Raw genomic sequence first — 19,791 nt, 5'->3', positions numbered from 1 at the left:
TCTGTTCTGGAAATGGATGAAAATATGCATATTTAATAAGATAATGCCTCATTTAATGTCAGTAGAGTGGGGAAGTTAATGCTGTTGTGTTCTCATCCCTCCCCGTCAGAGGCGTCACAGCTTTAATCCACTTCCTGTTTCTCATCGTGTCGCTGCACTGAAGTGAAATCAGGACATTATCAAACATTCAGACGGCGTCATCGTCGTCGTGTCACTCAGTCGGTTCTTACCTGTCTGTTGCGTTCGTCGGTGATCCGCTGAATCTGAATCTTTTTCCTCCCCATGTTTGCGGTGTGGCGGTGGGAGGGGCGAGGGAAGCGGCGAGGTCAGAGGTCAGGGATGGCTGTCGCTGTGTTCCTTCCTCCCTTTAAACGTCTCGTCTCTTTCGGCGGCGTGTCGTCTCTTTTCGGAAAGCAGCCGGGCGGGGAGGCTGTCGGCCCGTAGATTTATTTATAAAACAACAAAAAAAGAAAAAGATAGGGAGAAGGAGGAGAGGAAGAACAGGGTTTGGAGTGCGGCGCCCTCTTCAGATCATGGTCCTGTTTCCGGGGGCAGGTCATCCACGCTCAGGCTGAACTGGGATCCTCTGCCCTCCCCTTCACCTCAGCTGGGCAGCTCCTGCAAAACAACACAGAGGCATTCATCACTGAGAGGCTTTGTTTGTACACCATGACCCACTTTAGCTACTACAAACACTGCGTTCGCCTGGACCCCCTCATTCAACAAGAGAATAAATGATGCAGCAACGCATACGAGGCGCCATCAAACATCAAATCAGCAGCACATTGGGCCGAAGCATGAAGAGGCAGGGGGAGCGTTTGTAGTGCTACATGCAGAGCAGTCGGCCCTCAGGGGCCCGCGAGGAGGGAGGCTGTGCTGTGTCAGCTTCATTAGAGGCATCACCGCCACATCACTGATCTGCTGGTCGCCCGCGGCAACCGGCTGCCCTGGACGGGGCCGCCTGACACGCCAAATGTGATTCCCCCAATCTAAGGCAGAGCAGAGAGGAGCCTACGAGTCTGTGCACTTCCACTGATCCCCTGTTTCCAAAACCCTGGACAGGAAACGGGCTGTTTGACGGGTTTCCATCGTGCCCGGGCGGCGTGCGAGTCGGCGCTTTACGGATGGAAATGATGCATTAAACCACATAAAACATACAATTTGAATTATGAATTTTTATAAATAAGTAAAATAAAATAAATACATGATTGAGCAGTTGGACCCGTCGTGCGTTTCCCCAGACTTTGAGAAGAGAGTCCCGACGTGTGCGTGGAGCAGGTATGAATGGTAAATGGACTTGCATTTATACAGCGCTCTGCTCTGCACTGCACGCCACATTCACACGCACACTCATCCACTGATGGCTGCGACGTCCTGAGGAATCTAAATCTAACCGTTCATCTGGGGAGCGATATGCATGCAGCCTGCAGGAGCCGGGGATCGAATCCTCCGATCGTCGGACGACCCGCTCGACCTCCTGAGCCACAGACGCTCCCTGTGAGCGGGCACATTCCCACCGATGACGCTCAGCATTTAACGTGGAGGTGGCCGACGCGGTTCAGTGTCCAGTAATAACATTATGCCTTATTACCTAACCTGAACACTGACCTACTTCCACGCAACACAGAGAAAGATGAGGAGTGTAAAAAGGCATGTCTAATTCAGCCGTGCGTCTAACCAAGCATGAAATAAGGGTGGTCGGCCATGTGCTATTATGCCTGATGAGAAACAGAGGGTACGTTATACGTTTCCAACTCCAAAAAGGGCAAAGCACAGACGGGGGGGAAAAGCCCAGAGTTTCTGCAAATTCATGCAAACTCATGAATGAATGAGAAGGCGGAGGCAGCAGCCCAGGAATGGCAACAGAGGCGAGGACCGTTTTAGGCCCCGTTTCTACTATTTGCGGTTCAGCTTTAAAAATAGCGGCGCTATATATATACATACAGACTGTGTATACACAGCAGCAGCAGCCGCCGCAGCAGCAGCAGCAGCACACGACAGGGGGAGAAAAGCTGCTGAGCCGAAGCATCTGGGGAAAGGCGTGAGTGCAGACGCCACACCAGCTCTCCGGCATTGTTTGCATTCCCTCCACCTGGAGAACGCCCCGTACTTACGTCCATTCTGCTAAAAACAAAGAATGTGACAGTCTGTCCTGAGACTCACGTCCCCTTTGTGCTGCTGTGGGCGCTGCACGCTACGATGCGATTGGCTTAGTTGCTCATGAATTATGCACTGAGTGTGGAAAGCCGGGTTTCTACGTGGAACATCTACAGTGAGCTGCAGGGACTGGATGTACAAACCATTGGCAACATCTCTCTAATATCTGGTTCCAGCCCCTTCAGCACAACTATTTTCTAAAAATCCATGTTTTACTCGTCTGCTTCTCTTCATCTTCTTCTCCTCCCTTTTGACGGGCACAGATGTGAGAAGAGAGATCAGTAAAGCAGATTGAATTCGGTGCGGATCACCTCATTAGCGTACTTCTTGAAAAGAGTAGGTGTTCCCAATATGTTGTACATTGCTTTGCCGACGTCGGGCTTCACAGAAGCACAGAGGTGTAGTGTAACATCATTTAGCTTAATAATAAAGAGGTGTGTGTTCTCGCTCTCTCTCTCGCAGCGTTCGTGGAGGAACTCGCTCCGTTTGCGGTGAAGTTCAAAGGCGAGCGCTGAGGGGATTTGTCTTTAGACTGTGGGCTGATCACACATGAAAAGGCTGCTTTATCTGCCCGGGGTGGTCAAGTCTCGACCTTTTATCCTTCATGCTGCCGGAGCTCGATTCCCATGTCTGATGTCAGGCCGAATCTCTGCTCTCACACGGGAAGCGGGAGGGCCTGGAGTGTGTCTGCTGCCTCACTGAGCAGGCGAGAGGGCGAGAGCCTCTGGACAATGAAAAGATTAATGCTGATAATTAGGAATCTACAGCGGACCCAGATAAGAGCCCTGGGGACCGCCTAAAATCGTTTCAGGCACTTTATTTCACAAGGGTCCAATGACGAGAACTTCTTTTGCATCTTACAACTGTGAGACTCTGGGAATACGGACATAAAAGAACGCGCTGGAGTAAAGAGCTTCTGAGGAACTGAGTACAGCTGCTCCATCCACAACACTTCACTTCAGACTAGTAGAATATTACACTTGATGAAAATGTTGTCATCCCTGTGGATTGACTGGGCAGCTCTTTCTACATAACGTTCTGTGATGCTTCTTCCATGTCTAACGCGAGATGCTTTCATGCACATTTGTACCGAGGCAGTAAAAAGGAAACCTTCAGCACACTGGCCGAGCGTTTGCACATCACAGAGGTCCATTTCTGCAAAGTGTGTGTTCTGAATTGTCATTTCAGAGTTGGTGTGTTGCTTATATCTACAAAAACCACTGAATCGCAGCACTACCAGCCTAAAAAACGGATAAACACAAAGAGAAAGATGTTATTTACAGAAGGATAACAGCGTAATAACTGCAAAAACACAGAAAGTGTGTGTGTATAAAGTTTAAATAAACAGAAACGTTATGAATGCACAAACACGTCCACTGAGCTTTAGAAAGGGCGCATCAGGTCGCAGCCTCGGGGGAATCTTGCGACAAAGATTAGTCCGTAAAAGAACGGTTCGAAAGTGTTGCATCGCATCATTATCCCCGACATCTGTCGCTACGGCCGTTAAGCATTTCAAAGCTTCAATCTCCTTTTCCAACGATGTGGGTGGAAAAGCCACAAGCTGCAAGGGCAACATTATGTTTTGACACATATTCATGAAGAGAGAGTTGACACAAGGATGTTTCAGCAACAACCTGCTTTACAGTTATGCACAGCTGCAGCAGGAAGCTTCCCGGTCCAACCACAGTCTTGGAGAATAAGAAGCTCCCCCTCAGGCAATCGGGGGTTAAGTGACTTGCTAAAGGGCACGTCACACAGATTTTCCCAGCCGGTCGAGGTTTGTGAACTGGTGACCTTCCTCCCTGACGACCTGCCTCTCTGTCCTGCAGGCCAACGCTGCCCTCGATATTACTGATACATCGCCACCTATGTGTCTGCCAAAAGCCGTGTGTGTGTCAGAGGCTGCAGGGCGGTGACTGAGTCGTGACTTACAAGACAAGCCGCTCACATGCTGCGGGACACTGCTGTGTTTGGGTTAGAAGTGATTGGAGTCTACGCGGCGTTCTGTTGGCTTTTACGAGGAAAGGCGTGATGTAATCCTATGACGTGTGTGTGTGTGTGTGTGTGTGTGTGTGTGTGTGTGTGTGTGTGTGTGTGTGTGTGTGTGTGTGTGTGTGTGTGTGTGTGTGTGTGTGTACTGATACAGTACAATATGTGGGTCACATACAAGTGATAATTAGAGCAGAACAGAATCAGAAATAGACTGGAATTAAAAATATATTTTCAAGGTTTAGCCATTTGTTTGCTTGTTGTTGGTCTCTAGCGGGGGGGGGGGGGGTTATAATTGTGACACCCCGCCCCTTTTTTTACCAAATTGGCAGCATTAAAAGGTAAGCACAACAACCGATTAGCAGTTCCTGTTTACAATGCACCCATGGATGTACGGATGAACTGTCACTGAATTAGTCCGACACTGAAGACGACATTAAAACGTGATGATTCAGGTTCTGCAGTTAAACAGACCGTCTTGTTTCTTCTTCTGTGATTTCGAAACATATTCATGGATGCTAATCACATGTTTTTGCGTCTTCCATGCTACGAGACAACGTCGTCTGCTCATTTAAAGCTTTGCTAGACCATTTGGAATATCGGTAACTATTATTAACATCGTTTATACGGCGATTATGGTCCTGTAGTCCGATCTACACAATACGAACATTCAGCCTATCAGCCGTAGGGCGGCCTAGAAATTGACGCGGCTACGAGCCAATGGGCGCCATTGTGGTAGATGATGCATAAACCGCCTCCAATAGTAAATGGACTTTTACTTCTGTAGCCTTACTCAAGGCGCTTTCCCAGCGTTTGTCACATTCACCCATTCACACAGACATTCACACTGATGGCAGTGGACATCTAGTGGTCTTGGGGTTCAGTGTCTTGCCCAAGGACACTCAACATGTGGACCGGGGAAGGTGGGGATCGAACCACCAGTCTCTCGAATGGAAGACGAGCCACAGTCGCCCCAGTCTGTGCTAGTACTGGCTTCTGACTGTGAACGTCCCCGCTCTGATAAACGGCTATGTCAACACACGTTAGCATACGTTAGCCGTGTGTTTTTAGCATCATAAACTAACGTAGAGACACACGCCAGAGGGGGAGTGTCTTTCGGAGGGGAGGGAGGGCGATACGAGCTCAGGGGAGGATCCGTGGTACACTGAGGGTTTGTCGGGGGGGGGGGGGGGGGTGTTCAAATCTGCCTCAGAGGCTTCTTTAGATGAAGAACTATTCTTTTAATAAAAATATGAAATATAGGCATCGGCCATTTTACTTTGCACCTCCAGATTACCCCCTCAACGCTCACGCTCACCTCTGGTCGGGGGCACACAGATGCCAAAAGAATCATTTCCAGTGGTTTTGTTGGAGTGTTATCGGTGTTACCACATGATGAGTCGCTGATAAGTCACTAATGCAACACTGAGGCACGGATATATTGGTCCGGCCTGAGTGAGTGTTATCCGTATGTGTGCTTGCATGTGTATCTTCTTGCATGTCCAGCCATTACTGCCGCGGCTTGTTAAGTGTCAGCAGAGCAGCCTGGAGCAGAGAGATAACAGTCAGCGGTGTGTGTGTGTGTGTGTGTGTGTGTGGGGGGGGGGGTTCTGGTAGTTGTGGGGGGGGGGACTGCTGAGAAATCCATCACCACTTTTCCCACTCGGCACCGACATCTGCCGAGGCTGACCACTGCAGGCCCCCGCCGCACAGACTGTGATTACTGCAACACGGACTGATGTGGTGCTGTAGGGTTTAATGGACGAGCACCATTAACCACTAACCAGGGATGGTCAGATTTAACTTAATTCAATATGAAGATCAATCATCTTTTATTAGATTCCTATCATTTATTTATTCATATATATTTATTCAATATATTGAGGAACAACCTCATTTGCAATATAGGGGTCAAGACAAAACACAACATTACGTATCAAACACAATTATAACGTCTAACCTGATAACAAGCACATTAAGAGACGTTACTACGTTCTAATTACTCTTTAAAAATCAGTGTGTAGCTGGAATTATGTATTTTTTTGGGTGTTTTGATAATTTTTTTGTATACTAGCCCTTCATGCCGCGTGGTTATCTCTCACAGACTATTAAGTGATTCAATTACCAGAAAACATGCCGTGTCATGCTATATCATATATCATATATCGTTATGGAGATATGAAGGATATAATATGGGGATAGAGGATTTTGGTCACTCAAAGAAGAAGAAGAACTTTATTTATCCCTCAACGGGGAAATTTAATTTTTTAAATCATGTTACACACACACACACACTAACAGGTCCTATATACATGCAATTAATGGAGAGATGTCAGAGCGAGGGGGCTGCCAGTGACCAGCGCCCCGAGCAGTTGGGGGTTCGGTGCCTTGCTCCCAACAGCACCTCGGCAGTGCCCAGGAGATGAACTGGCACCTCTCCAGCCACCAGTCCACACTCCACACAGGGACTTGAACCAGCGACCCTACGGTTCCCAGCCAAGTCACCTATGGACCGAGCTGCCACCCCTAAGGCGACTACACGAGGACCAGCAACACTTTCTAAATCATCCGCTCGTGATTCAACTGTTTATTTGCATCTGTTAAGTGTTGCTGATGTTGAAATGTCAGATTCCAGCAGTTGATACTAAACCCTGAGACAAAGCACACATTTACCACTCAGCAGCATTATAATGAAAAAAATGCATCCTCCAAAAAGTTGCCCTTTGAATCACTGCCCGTTGTTTTTACTGACGTCGGGGTGGCAGTCGGCACATTTGGCAGCAAGTACAGGCCTTTGGCTCGTGCTTAGACTACCAAAGAAGTGAGGCTACAGCCAAGACATGCTCGCACATTCTGTCTAACTGTCGACTTTAAAAAAGCCTGAAATCTGACCCTGTATCAAAAACACATCACACCAAATGGCTCAGGCTGTTTTAAGATTAGTTAAGGTGCGTAGAAAAAGACTGTGCAGCTCAGAGAAGAAGAGTTGTTCCTAAAAATATGCATGGTACTCCGAGGCGCGAGGCCGTGTGTCATGATCAGTCAGTTAGCAGGAGCTCCGCAGAGCACTTCAGGTTAGAAGAGAGCGAGCTGCCCGCGTGCAGCCGCTGGAGTCGTGACCTCTGCAGCGGAGCTATCAAAATGACTGATCTACGCCTCGGTTTGAAGTCCGGGCGATCGATGTTTCACCGATATTCATTTATCATCACTCAGCGTTCACTCGATCAGGTCTGACGCGACGAGTGAAACATGGGATGACGGACGATGTCGTCAGACGTGTCGTACGACCGCGAATACGTCCCAAAAACATCGAGTCCGCAGGTGTCTGAGATTGCGGCTCGCTCAGCAAACACAAGACGAGGTGCAAAGATGGAAGAACCCCGAGCGGAACAATATGCTAAACCCGTGAAATTCTTAAATTCAAGACCCTGAATATTTCAAACCCTCTCAAGGCCCCCCCCCCCTGAGCTAGACCCCCAAACTCCACTTTCAGTTATTTTGCACCTCCCTGCGGTCATGTAAAGTTTGTTTTTTGATTGTTTGGCATCTATTTTTAGTCGTTTCAGCATCTGTTTGTGGTGTTTTGCATCTATTTTTATTTATGAAAACACTGCTACACCCCTTTAACGCTGTTAGCATGAACCAGAGCGGAGGGGGGGGAAGAGGGTAAGTCTAATGGGCTCTTTCCTCATTGGGGCACAGACAGAACTACCTCCAGGTTGGGGGGGGGGGGGTTAGGTGGTGGGGGTTTGGCATCTAACTGGGCCGCTGAATTCCCTCATCTGACCCAGCGCAGCTCGGTTTGCGGCCCAACCTTGAGGGTGTTCTGCCAGCACCAGCTGTGGGATATTTACAGCCTGTTGCTGCATGTTCCCGGGCAACCATTGGACACACTCAGGCTTCAGCCACCCTGCGTGCATCTTCACTACATCAACAAAAACCCCACGGTAGATTTTGCGGCAGAAGCATCAGCAGGTGGAGCGAAGGGTGGGGGTGTGGGGGGGGGGGGGGGTGCATTGTGACAAACAGTGGAGGAGGGGAAGGAGCTGGAGGATGGAGCTGCTGGCCTCATATCTGAAGCCTGGCTTGTGACTGTGATCGTGCCTGTGCGTCTACGCTGCCAACCCTGGCAGTGGAATATGATCCCCCCCCCCACCCCCACCCCTCTTAACCAATCATGGGTGAGTCTTTGGAGAGGTGGGGGGGGGGGGGGGGGGGGGAGGGAAGGGCTGATGCAGTGCAAGGGCAGCACTTCTGAGGTGGCGTTGGTGGTGGTTAGGGGGGATGGGACGGGGGGATAGGAGGGGCGGAGGAGAGATCTGTGCCTCTCGGCTCGTGAATCACACCCACGCTGCCGGGCCGCTGTCAATACTGCAGTCTACCCTAGCACACACACACACACACACACACACACACACACACACACACACACACACACACACAAAGAGAAAACACACACCCACACATTTAACACGGGGTGCCCTGGCTGTCAGTGATCCACTGTTTGTGCACATAGCCTCTGGCATGAACACAGCAAAAAACATAAAAAATACCCTCACATTACCCATAAAACACCCATGCACACACACACATGACACACACACACACAAAGATGCCTTTTGTCCAGCAGCTCAGGACGCATGTGGAGCAGAGAGAACTCGTTGGCAGGCCACACAATGCTTTTAATGTGGTTTGTTGTTGACTCTGAGACATGCCCTCTGTCGTTGACGGCATCACCGGCGCGGACTATGCGGTTTGACCTGTCAGGTCGCATCACAGCCAGAGGTAACGCTCCGAACACACTCAGGGGGCACACCCATCCCTGAGAGGTGCCAGGTGATTGGACGATGCAGGGAGACAATGGGAGCGAGGAATCTCACAGTTAAGAGAGGATTTCTGTTTACTAGTTACTGTTGCAGGTTTACCTGGCGAGTGTTCAGGAAAGTGAACCGGCTGGAAGCACCGGCAACTCGTTTTTTATGAACAATTCAGAGCATAAATGTCACTGTCACTGACTTCAGAGCTGATTAGTCGATAGATAGAAAGATATTAGCTAATGGATTCATCATTAAAGTCACTTTTTTCATGCAAAAATGGTAGAAAATGCTGATTTCAGCCTCTCAGATGTGGATTTCTTGGTTTTTAATGACACATTTAACTAAATATATTTGGATTTTGGACATTTTAGACATTTTAAGACGTCACTTTTGACTTTGAGAAGCTGTTTTCTGACATTTCATAGAGCAAAGGATTCATTGACTAATGGAAATAATCATTAGCTGCAGACCCTGTTTGACAGTGATGTTTGCAGACTTTGGTTCCCACACGTTTCAGTACAATATGTAAAAGAAATCTGAAAAGACAGGGGGAAGGAATGAGTCCAAGATGACATTTAAAAACTTTGGAAAGTCTGGTTTTATCCGAACAACAGCCCAAAAAACGAAACAAGTGAAATTACAATTATATAAAAACAGAGAAGCAGAAAATCCTGTTTTTCATTTTCTCTCGATAAATAAAAACTGTTAATATTTTCTGTCGAGCTCATAACTGTGGAGTCGAACACACAGCAGGAATGACACATATCTCCTTTGACAGACTGTCCTGTAAAAAGTAAAAGGTCACAGGTTCAATCCCAGCAACAGCTGCTCGTCCAGAGATGAAATGTTGTGTAAAGAGTGCTCTTCATGTGTTCCCAGAGTCCATCCACCGTTTCTATCAACCAACCAAATCTAGTGCAGGTGACACACAGGACTCTGTAAACATTTAAGCTGTTGATGACGCTTTAAGTCACTGTTAAGCATCGTGTCAGTCTGGACACTTAAAGAACAGAAAAGGACTCTGTTAACATTCAAACTGTTGATGACAACTTTTAAGCATCGATACACTATCATATACATTGCATTTGACACACACGCACACTCTCACACATCACTCTCACACACACACTTACAAATGCACACACTGCGAAGGGACTCAATGGAAATAAGCCCTTGGGCTTTGTTGTGTTTTCCTTTTGTCCTGATGCACTTTTGTATTCCTACCCTTTATTCTTTATGACAATAAAGAATTTCAATCAGTCAATCAGATCCCAGCCTGGGTGCAACTTCTCAAATATGACGATTTTCTGCTTTTCTTAGTTTGATACGATTGGAAATTGATTATATTTTGGTTTTAGGTTTTTCGTTGGATAAAACTCGACATTTGAAGATGCTCCCCGGGCTCTTTTTTAATAAACAAAATCCACCATTAAATGAATTAAAACAATAAACTTAGCTGCAGTCTTAAACTAGTCGATTAACTGATAAGTGTCAGCTCTTCCTCTGCGTGACCGAGTCAGTCAGAGTGTTTTCTGACACTTTCTTCTGATTCATAAAAGTGACAGAGACGTGATTTCAGGAATTTAGCATGTCAGGGATAACGTAGAGGGCGTGATTCAAGATGGAGGATGTGTTACGAGAGCTGGGTACAGCGTCGGAGCCGGAGTCGGAGTCCTGTTCCCGTTCCATTGATGGATCGTGAAGCTAAAACAGTTCGACTTCTGCGCCTTAAAGCACCAGGATGATCGGCGCTACTTCCGCGACGCACGGTCCGTAGAGCAGGCGCACTGGAGGCTCCCGCGGTCTGAGCTATTCAAGACCAAACTGCGTCACATTTTTGGGGTTCACATCGTGTTAACGACCTCTACCTCGTCAAAATTTGAACCCGACCTCTTACATGGCTACCTGCTAAATAAGCAAATACTGATTTAGAGATTAATGTATTTATTTAAGTCTGTGATCATTTGTTATTCACTGCAGCGCTCGGCCGTAGGAGATCACAGACCGCAGGATGCTGTAACAGATGAGAGCCGTGTAATAATCATGAGGAAATACTGATTACTTAGGCCCTTATTTGCTCCACATATCAGATTATTTATAGCCCTTTACTATCTGTTAAGGACGCACAGTACCGTGTTGTGGTATGTTAGTTCTCTAAGACTGTTTACAGGTTTCCTCCCTCGCAGCTTTTCCCATCGTCTTAAATCTTCTGTGACAACAAAAGGTCTGTGACAGGGGAAAAATGCCCTCTAGACAAAACACTGATGACATCAATGTGACACTGGAGGACAGGAGGGGCGTGCGCGCCGGAGTCGGAAGCTTTTGCCGTCACCAGTCGAACACGTTCTCATCGATGAGGCCTCGCACGGGAGCCAGTCGGGCGAGATCAAGGCGGCCGACTGACACTTAAACATAACCGTTTATCACGAGCACCATCAGGTTTATCCTCATGCACACAGGTGAGCGGGAGGAGGACGCCTGTTGTTTTAGGCACCACCAGACCTGCGTACTCAAAGCCGCTAACCACAAACCCGTTCAGTGAGATTTCTAAATTCAATTGGCTTTATTGACATGATGCGTTGCCAGAGTACTGACAGTGAGGATTGAGATGTGTCATTAAATATGAAATGTGGCGGAAAACGAGGCAAAGCAATAACCTCGGAGGATGTGTCATCACGTCCAAATTAAAGGCTCTTACATATATCACACATCTGCAGTTTTTCAGTGTATTCTTCTACACTTTGGAGGCTTGTAATATACAGCGGATGCATGCAGCCTGTTCTTATAAGAGAAGTAAAGATAAGGCAGCGATCTCCTGAGCTCCCAAAGAGTTCCCCGAGGCTACTGAGCACGGATAAACAACTTCTTGCTGTTTACCTTCTGTTTGACTGACTTGTCTTTGAAAAACTAAGACGTGAGTCGACCAAACAAGGTAAAAAAACAAACTCCAGCTACACATCTTCAAAGCATGACACGAGCGCGCGCTTTAAGAGTGCACGGCGTGATTCGAGCAGGTGTCAAGGGCGCGAGGAGGATCTGACTCGACCCCAGCAGCGGCCGTGTAAGCCTTCAGTTCCCGAAAGAAAAAGAACAGGTGTGACGTTATGAGCTGCACGACAACACAAGTCATCGACCATAAATCTTGCCAACAGACCCCCCCGCCCGTCCACCCTCCACCGCCCACGCCCCCAACATGGCTCTCCAGCAGATTTTGGGGCCGGGGGAAAAGGTGTCAGCGCGGCGGCTGATGACGGAGAACAGTCCACACAGCAAGTCACCTCGCACTCCCCTGCTATCTGCCTTGTAAAGTCCTCAGAGGCGCCAGCAGTGCACCCCACCACCCGACGGCTTCCCGGGCTGATTAGAGAGCCCAGGACGCTCAAAACAACGTCGGAGAGCGTCTCTTAAAATGTTCGACTTAAATCAAAGCATGTGAAAGCTGAAAAAATATGTTAGTTTTAGCCGGAGAAGTACTGGTAACACTTAAGCCATCAAGATTGACGTTTTCTCTTTAAGTAATTATGGGTTACAGAGGAGGACACACACACACGCACACACACAGACACACACATATGCGTAAGAGCTGCCATGTCTCTTACCGTCAAAGATTACAGATGCCAAAAGGCGGATTGGAAGTGCTCGGACACACAAACGGAGTTAATAAAAACGTCTGGATTTCTGGGTTGAGGCCGGTTAATTTAAAAAAAAAAAGATAGTCCAAGTGAGAGACGACAGACACACGGATCAGAGTCCTGGAGAGAAACAGGGTCCGAGTCAGAGCAGCACATGTGCCGCCGTCTACTGCAGAAGTGACAACTGCTGGAGGGACGCCTTCAGACTGGACGCCCCAAATTACCCTTCTTACTGGACACCCCCAGCCCCCCCCTCGTCCACTGTTGCTGCTTCTTGTCGACCCCCCCCCCACACACACACACACACACACACACACACACTACACTCATCACCCCCCCTTTACCCACAAACCCCTCCCAGGTCACCCTTTGCCCTAATATGCCTTCAGCAACTGCCACCAATTCATCAGTGTCCGTGTTGGCAATTGAAACGCTTGTTGTTGGGCTCTTTAAAGCGGAGCCAGACCGATACAGCAAAGTGCATTACGGCACACACGACCCCGAAACTATACAGGAACGTCCCGCTCACGCCACCTTTGAGCGGCACGTGAAGGTGTGGCTTAACGCTAACCATGCGTGCAGCCACCTCCAACTGTACGTCGTATTGCGTCTCAGTTTTAACACGTACCAATGAACTGTCATGTTTTTTTAATAGCAAATTTTATTATTGTTTATCTTTTGTCATTCTTATTGTAACTTTAACCTTCTCTAATGGACTACAGATGGAAATTAGAGATGCACGGATGCAGTTTTCCCGATCCCTGGGCTGAGCGTAACGTCCGATGCCCGATCTGATCCTACTGTTGACTGAATGAAGCGTGAACCTGTCCGTGTGAGTGAAGGCATCAGGCTTCACATAAACATTTAGCCTTATTTTAAAAAAGGCAACAAATTAAACAAATACAAATGTCTCATCTCATCAAATGTACTTAATATTATTTATTAACAAATAAAAAAGTGTACATTAGCGCCACTTTACACTTTTTTTATTTGTTTATAAAGTCTACAATGCAGGTGTTGGGTTCATTGATGACTCTAAATCACCCGTAGGTGTGAATGGTTGTCTGTCTCTGTTCGTCTCTATGTGTCCTGTGATAGACTGGCGTCCTGTCCAGGGTGGACCCCGCCTCACGCCCGATGTCAGCTGGGATCGGCTCCAGCCCCCCACGACCCCGACCCCGGGATAAGCGGTTGAAGATGAATGAATGAATGAATGACATTAGCGCCAAGAAATGAATAACACCTCCATGTGAAGTGCAAACAGATATTTTAAAATGTAATAAAAACCCTAACCGCTGATGCAAACACAGAACTGAAGTGACCAGATCGCAACTGTGTCGCTGTTTATGATATTCAACATCATTGACTCATCTGTCAATATTGTTTTCAATCGATCGAGTTGTGGTAGTTTATAAAATGTCTGTCGTTAGTTACTGTGAAACATTTGTCCAGGTCATCGTTATTCATTAATTCATCTTCAGCCTCTTGTCCCTGTCGGGGTCGCGAGGGGACTGGAGCCGATCCCAGCTGACATCGGGCGTGAGGCGGGGTCCACCCTGGACAGGACGCCAGTCTATCACAGGACACATAGAGACGAACAGAGACAGACAACCATTCACACCTACGGGTGATTTAGAGTCATCAATGAACCCAACACCTGCACGTCTTTGGACTGTGGGAGGAAACCGGAGAACCCGGAGAAAACCCACGCAGACACGGGGACAACATGCAAACTCCACACAGAAGGGCCCCAGCCGGGATTCAAACCAGGAAACCTCTTGTTGTGAGGCGACAGTGCTAACCACCACACATGGTGTCGCCCTAGGTCATCGTTATCCCCAAAGAAGTCAAAAATAACTAGACTTGGTTGGTTTTAACTTAAATTTCTTCGGGGATCTCGTGTTAGTTAGTTCCCAGAGCCCGACGTCACATCTTGAAGTGTCGTCTGAGAAACTGCCGTTGGTTTTAGTTGCTAAGAGACAATAAAAAGCAGACTTTCCTCATCAATCTGCATTCACGCTGCACTGGCGTCAAACAGCAGAGTAACGTGGACACAAATGGATACAAACGTGAGGTTCAGCCGGGTGTGGAGCTGAGATGATCAGTTCATTCATCAATGGGAAAATCTATTTGGATGACAGATGACTCGTCATAATCATTCTGCGGTTTGGGGATTTGCCGCTCTTCTTGCCTTTATATTGTAAAGTGAAATGTAAAGAGACGAAACTTGTGACGGGCATTTAAACGAAAGAACGTTTAAAATCAACAGACATTACGCAACTTAAGTAGGTTTACAACAACGTAGTGTGAAAGGAGACGAATGGAAACCAATGGCTTCCTGCAGAGCTGCAAAGATGAATCGATTAAACTAATCAAAAAACTACTTTGAAAAGTCATGTTTTTAATACAAAAAGTAACAAATGATCCGACTGCAGCTTCTTAAATGTGAATATTTCCTGGTTTCTTTCCTCCTCTGTGACGGGAAACTGGAATATCTTTGAGTTGTGGACAAGACAAGACGTTTGAGGGCGTCACTTTTAGGGCTGTAGGTAAAGATTATTATCATTTTCAATTAATGGACCAGTTGTTTGGTCGATTTAATGTCAGAAAATGGTGAAAAATGTGGATCAGTTGTTCCCCGACGTCCTCAGAGATCTTCAGTTTCCCGTCACAGAGGAGGAAAGAAAACCCAAAATATTCACATTTAAAAAAGGGACTTTAAACGATTAATCAATTATCAAATTAGTAATAGAGGATTCATTAAATAGTTGACAACTAATCAACCAATCTTTGCAGCTTTAATGTCTTTATATAAAAAAAAGCAATTAATACACAAAACATGACTGTGGCCTCAAAAACACTTGTTTTAGCATAAAAGTGAATTTTTAAAGAAGTTTTACTTTTAAAAAAACGACAAAATTACCAAAATAGTTGCCGATTTTTTAAATAGTTGAGAGCGAATCGTTTATTCGATTACTCGTTGCAGCTCTCGTCATCTTTGAGGAACAACGCTCGACACTTTTCAACCATTTTCTGACGTTTTATGGACCAAAATACTTATAAACTAATCAACTAATCAATTAATCAACTAATCAATTAATCAACTAATCAACTAATGAAGAAAATGATCATTATTTGCTGCCTGGTGTGAAAATTCTGCCTAAAACTGAATGTGCCAACACAAGAGGAGCCCAATCTTTCTGTGTGTGTGTGTGTGTGTGTGTGTGTGTGTGTGTGTGTGTGTGTGTGTGTGTGTGTGTGAGAGAGTGAGGGAGTCACTAGCTGCCTAGCTAAGTGTGTCAGATCCTCGTTGCACACCAATCTGTCCCTCGTGCACATGTGTGTGTGTACATCCACCATTTGGATCATGAGCTGTTGGCAGTGGGACGGCAGCTGCCTACATACCTTTTGTTCCACTAGACCCTTCAAGCCCCCCCCCCCCCCCCCCCCCTACCAGAAATCCACACACACACACACACACACACACACACACACACACACTGACATACACTCGCATGCTCAGCTGTCGGAGGGAGTTCAACAAACCGGTAATGTCTCGTGCTCCTCAGCCCAAACTCTCTACACTCGATTCCAAAATGACTCCTCCGCTGTCAGACTTCGCCGGCTGCACGGCACATCTCTCCTCCCCGTCAGCTCCGATGAAGGCCGCCGCTGACGGCTGCGACCTGACGCCGAGTCCGAAGCTGTGGAAATCAAATCCTCACAGATCCGAACTGGGTGAGATACAGTCAGATGGGCGCGGAGAGGGGACTGTAAAAGGAGAGATTCGCCGTCTGTGACCGTTTGCGACAGCGGTTCTCCGCTTCCCAAGGAATGAATCTCAGCCCGTGCCCTTTTCCTCTGACCTTGAAATCTCCGAGGGGGCCCGGAGGGTGTGGGAAACGGGAGGCCAGGAGTCTGCTAAACAGTCGTGTCATTGAGTTTCCACACAACACACGAAATGCATGTATGGCTGCAGGCGCGTCTGTGCCCAGAGCCCAACGGGTTAAACAAGGGGCAAAAATTCCAAGAGCCCATTTGGACTCGAGGCAGAAGCTTATATGGATAAATGTGAGAGGGGAGGGCAGGAGAAATGAACTCCCTTCGTCTATCAGGAGCAGGAAATCTGCCCATGGATGGGAAAAAATATACACCACCACTAAACACAACAATCCTGATGTCAGAGCATTGAGGACACAATTACTTCCACAACAAACACGAGTGCTCAGGATCCGCAGCCCCTCGTTCAAGGTTTCTCCTCCGCTTGCCATCCACATTTGTCGTCCATGTGCACGGCTGCCTGGGGGCCCTCCATGTTGAACACAGGGTGTTGGCCCGCAGCCTAAAACGGGGATCTATGAGCCTACCTCCGCTCTTCCTGAGACAAACGCGAGCGTTGGCCAAGACTGTGTGGTGCTGGCTACATGTGGTGGGGATCCGGGCGCCGAGGAGAGGTGGGGGAGGCACAAACGCGGAGAGAAAAGACATCTATTCTCTCTCCTTTAACAGAGCGGTGAGAGGAAGCAGCTACTTTTGCCCAGAGGCAAGTGTATTTATGTTGAAAGGAAAGACAGAAGCGTATAAGCCGCGGCTCTCACGATGATAAACATCCATCCGCGTAGCTGCGAACACTCTGGAAAAAAAGGCCCTCGGATGTGTCCTCGTTGTGCGAAAGCTGCTCCACCTGAGTGATGTGCCGTCACAAAGACTGACTCGAGAGGTTTTGTGGAAGACGAGCTCATTTGATACTTTGTCTTTGTACCACATGACTAATAGGTTTGTGAATACACATGATACGCTTTCAAGGATTTGACAGTGAATAGCCCGATTATGCAAATCGACCTCCCCTCTGAGGACGATTGTGTGAATTAAAAGAAATGACAAAGCTTTTCTCCGGTGTGGCTCTGCTCCGCGCTCTTCTCTTATGTGTGACCTACATTATTGAGGAATGCTCCACGTTTCTGCCGCACTCTTGACAAAGAACGTCATAAAAGATGCACATTACAGAGGAAGTACACACACACACGTTATCCATCTACAGTATGAGTGCGGGCGTCCAGAGCCACAAGTGTTGTTGGAACCTGACCACGCTTTGCATTAATCAACACTTTGACGGCACACACAGATGCAGGAGTGCCGATACAGAGCGTGTTAGACGTCCAGTGGTTTCAAACCATTCAGCGGGTCTTCAGTCCTCTGTGAGAACAGCTGTCCCCAAAGCCTCGTCAGTGGGTCAAACCAATTCACAGCCCATTTTCACCCATTCACTCCCATTAAAGTCTGCACCATCAAAAACAACATTATCATCCAGTTCTCTGTGGGGACTCAAAGCTCGAATATGTAAAATGTTTATTAAGAGCTAAATTGTGTGGTCAGCGCTGTCGCCTCACAGCAAGAGGGTTCCTGGTTCGAACCCCAGCTGGGGCCCTTCATGTTCTCCCCGTGTCTGCATGGGTTTTCTCCGGGTTCTCCGGTTTCCTCCCACAGTCCAAAGACGTGCAGGTGTTCGGTTCATTGATGACTCTAAATCACCCGTAGGTGTGAATGGTTGTCTGTCTCTGTTCGTCTCTATGTGTCCTGTGATAGACTGGCGTCCTGTCCAGGGTGGACCCCGCCTCATGCCCGATGTCAGCTGGGATCGGCTCCAGCACCCCCGCGACCCGAACAGGGACAAGAGGTTGAAGATGAATGAATGAATAAATACACCCACGGGGCGTTTTGAGGGGAACAGAATGAAAGTATTGCTTTTCCATAAAAAAGTATATTTAGTCTGAATTTTTTTTTTTAAATTGACGGGTTTGACAATGACTTTCTGTCCCGTAGTGTTTCAATGGTAGCAGCCAATAGTGTTGGTCGTTGCTGGTTGCCAGGGTTGCCTGTTGTTGGGTGCAGCTACTGTAGGCTGGCACTGGGTGAAATGGAGTTAGCCAATCCTGCAGCTGCTTGGGAGCCTCAGTGAAGGGGGCGTTCTTTGTCCCAGCAGCTGAGTGAGCGGAGACAGGCAACAACCAGAGTCACTATAGGCCGAGCATTCACTCCATGGACTGAGAGAAAGGAGAGGAACGCCATTCAAACGCACGCCCACATGGCTACGCTTCTCCTTGATGCTAACATCACTTTCATCTGCACTTAGCTGGAACGGCTAACGCTAACGGCTAACGCTAACTGTCAGTCAGACTCCTCTAATCCTTGTTTTTATGGTGCGATTTTCTGGAGGGGACGAGTCCAAACAGGCTCAAACAGACTCCGGTCTCTTGGAGCTACTGAGCCGGGTCTAACTAACCTGGCAACCTGACTGCTTTTAATTATTTTTTGTTGCTGGAACTACAATCTTGAGACACTAGATGGACACTGCTCATTCTCCATATTCAACCTTAAAAGAGTTGTGGGGCAGCACTTTTAGACGCCATAAATATATATATATATATATATATATATATATATATATATATATATATATATATATATATATATATAGAGAGAGAGAGAGAGAGAGAGAGAGAGAGAGAGAGAGAGAGAGAGGGAATCAGGACACCAGAGACATCGTAGTTTCTACAGTTCTTAGAGTTATGTAACCACGGTTATGGCAAAAGTTGGTTAATCCTGTCTAGAGTCAGAGCGATATAGGTTTTGTTTATTTACCTATTTATTTCATTACATTTCTTCTTTATTTCCTCAGTTCTGACAATGTAAGGCATTGTATGTGTGATGCATAACGTTAAATATTTTTAATAAAGTTATTGGTTTAGTCAAATCTGTGCAAAATCCACATAGAAAAGATGTTTTTTTCATATTCATGCTCTAATATCGGTAATCTGTGTTTTCCCCTCTAAAATTGAACTTTAAAAAAATCTGTATCTGCTTCAAAAATCCCATTTCGTAAGGTCCAAATCCCGACATCACTGTTGATTGACAGCAGCATCGGGATCACATTTTTGATGTAGATGATACAAATGAAGCGCTATTGTACAGGTGACTGTATGAAGGGGGGAGATTTGTTTTTTTGTGTGTTGCTTTTCCAGAAAACTGCCACAGCTTTAACCTCATTACCCTGAGATCCTGTAAAGTCACGTGAGAGTAAATTGCGTTCTGGACCCGGCTGGTGTTTCTACCGAGAAGCGCCACGCAGCCAAGAGATCTAATGCTCGGAAGGAGCGAGCTGGACGGGAATGTGCTTGTGTCATGCTTTTACTTTC

General features: G+C 47.1%; 1 protein-coding gene across 17 annotated transcripts in view; it reads right to left on the bottom strand.

Annotated features, from left to right (window-relative positions):
* The window catches only part of mef2d (myocyte enhancer factor 2d), a 119,627-nt gene that overhangs the window by 69,879 nt on the left and 29,957 nt on the right, over window positions 1-19,791 (bottom strand). For 16 of the 17 annotated variants that reach the window (XM_083918691.1, XM_083918703.1, XM_083918704.1 and 13 more), the window contains exon 2: window positions 231-618. In XM_083918691.1, coding sequence (XP_083774817.1) covers window positions 231-284 — 54 coding nt within the window. In that variant the 5' untranslated portion in view covers window positions 285-618. Of the gene's footprint in view, window positions 1-230; window positions 619-12,562; window positions 12,749-19,791 lie in introns of those variants that run through there. The other variant, XM_083918700.1, reaches the window with a different exon arrangement.

This window comes from Echiichthys vipera (assembly GCF_963691815.1).
Source record: "Echiichthys vipera genome assembly, chromosome: 8".
In the NCBI taxonomy this organism is placed as follows: domain Eukaryota; kingdom Metazoa; phylum Chordata; class Actinopteri; order Perciformes; family Trachinidae; genus Echiichthys; species Echiichthys vipera.
The sequence above is the reverse complement of the archived record's forward strand: the minus strand, read 5'-3'. Positions and strand labels throughout refer to the sequence as shown.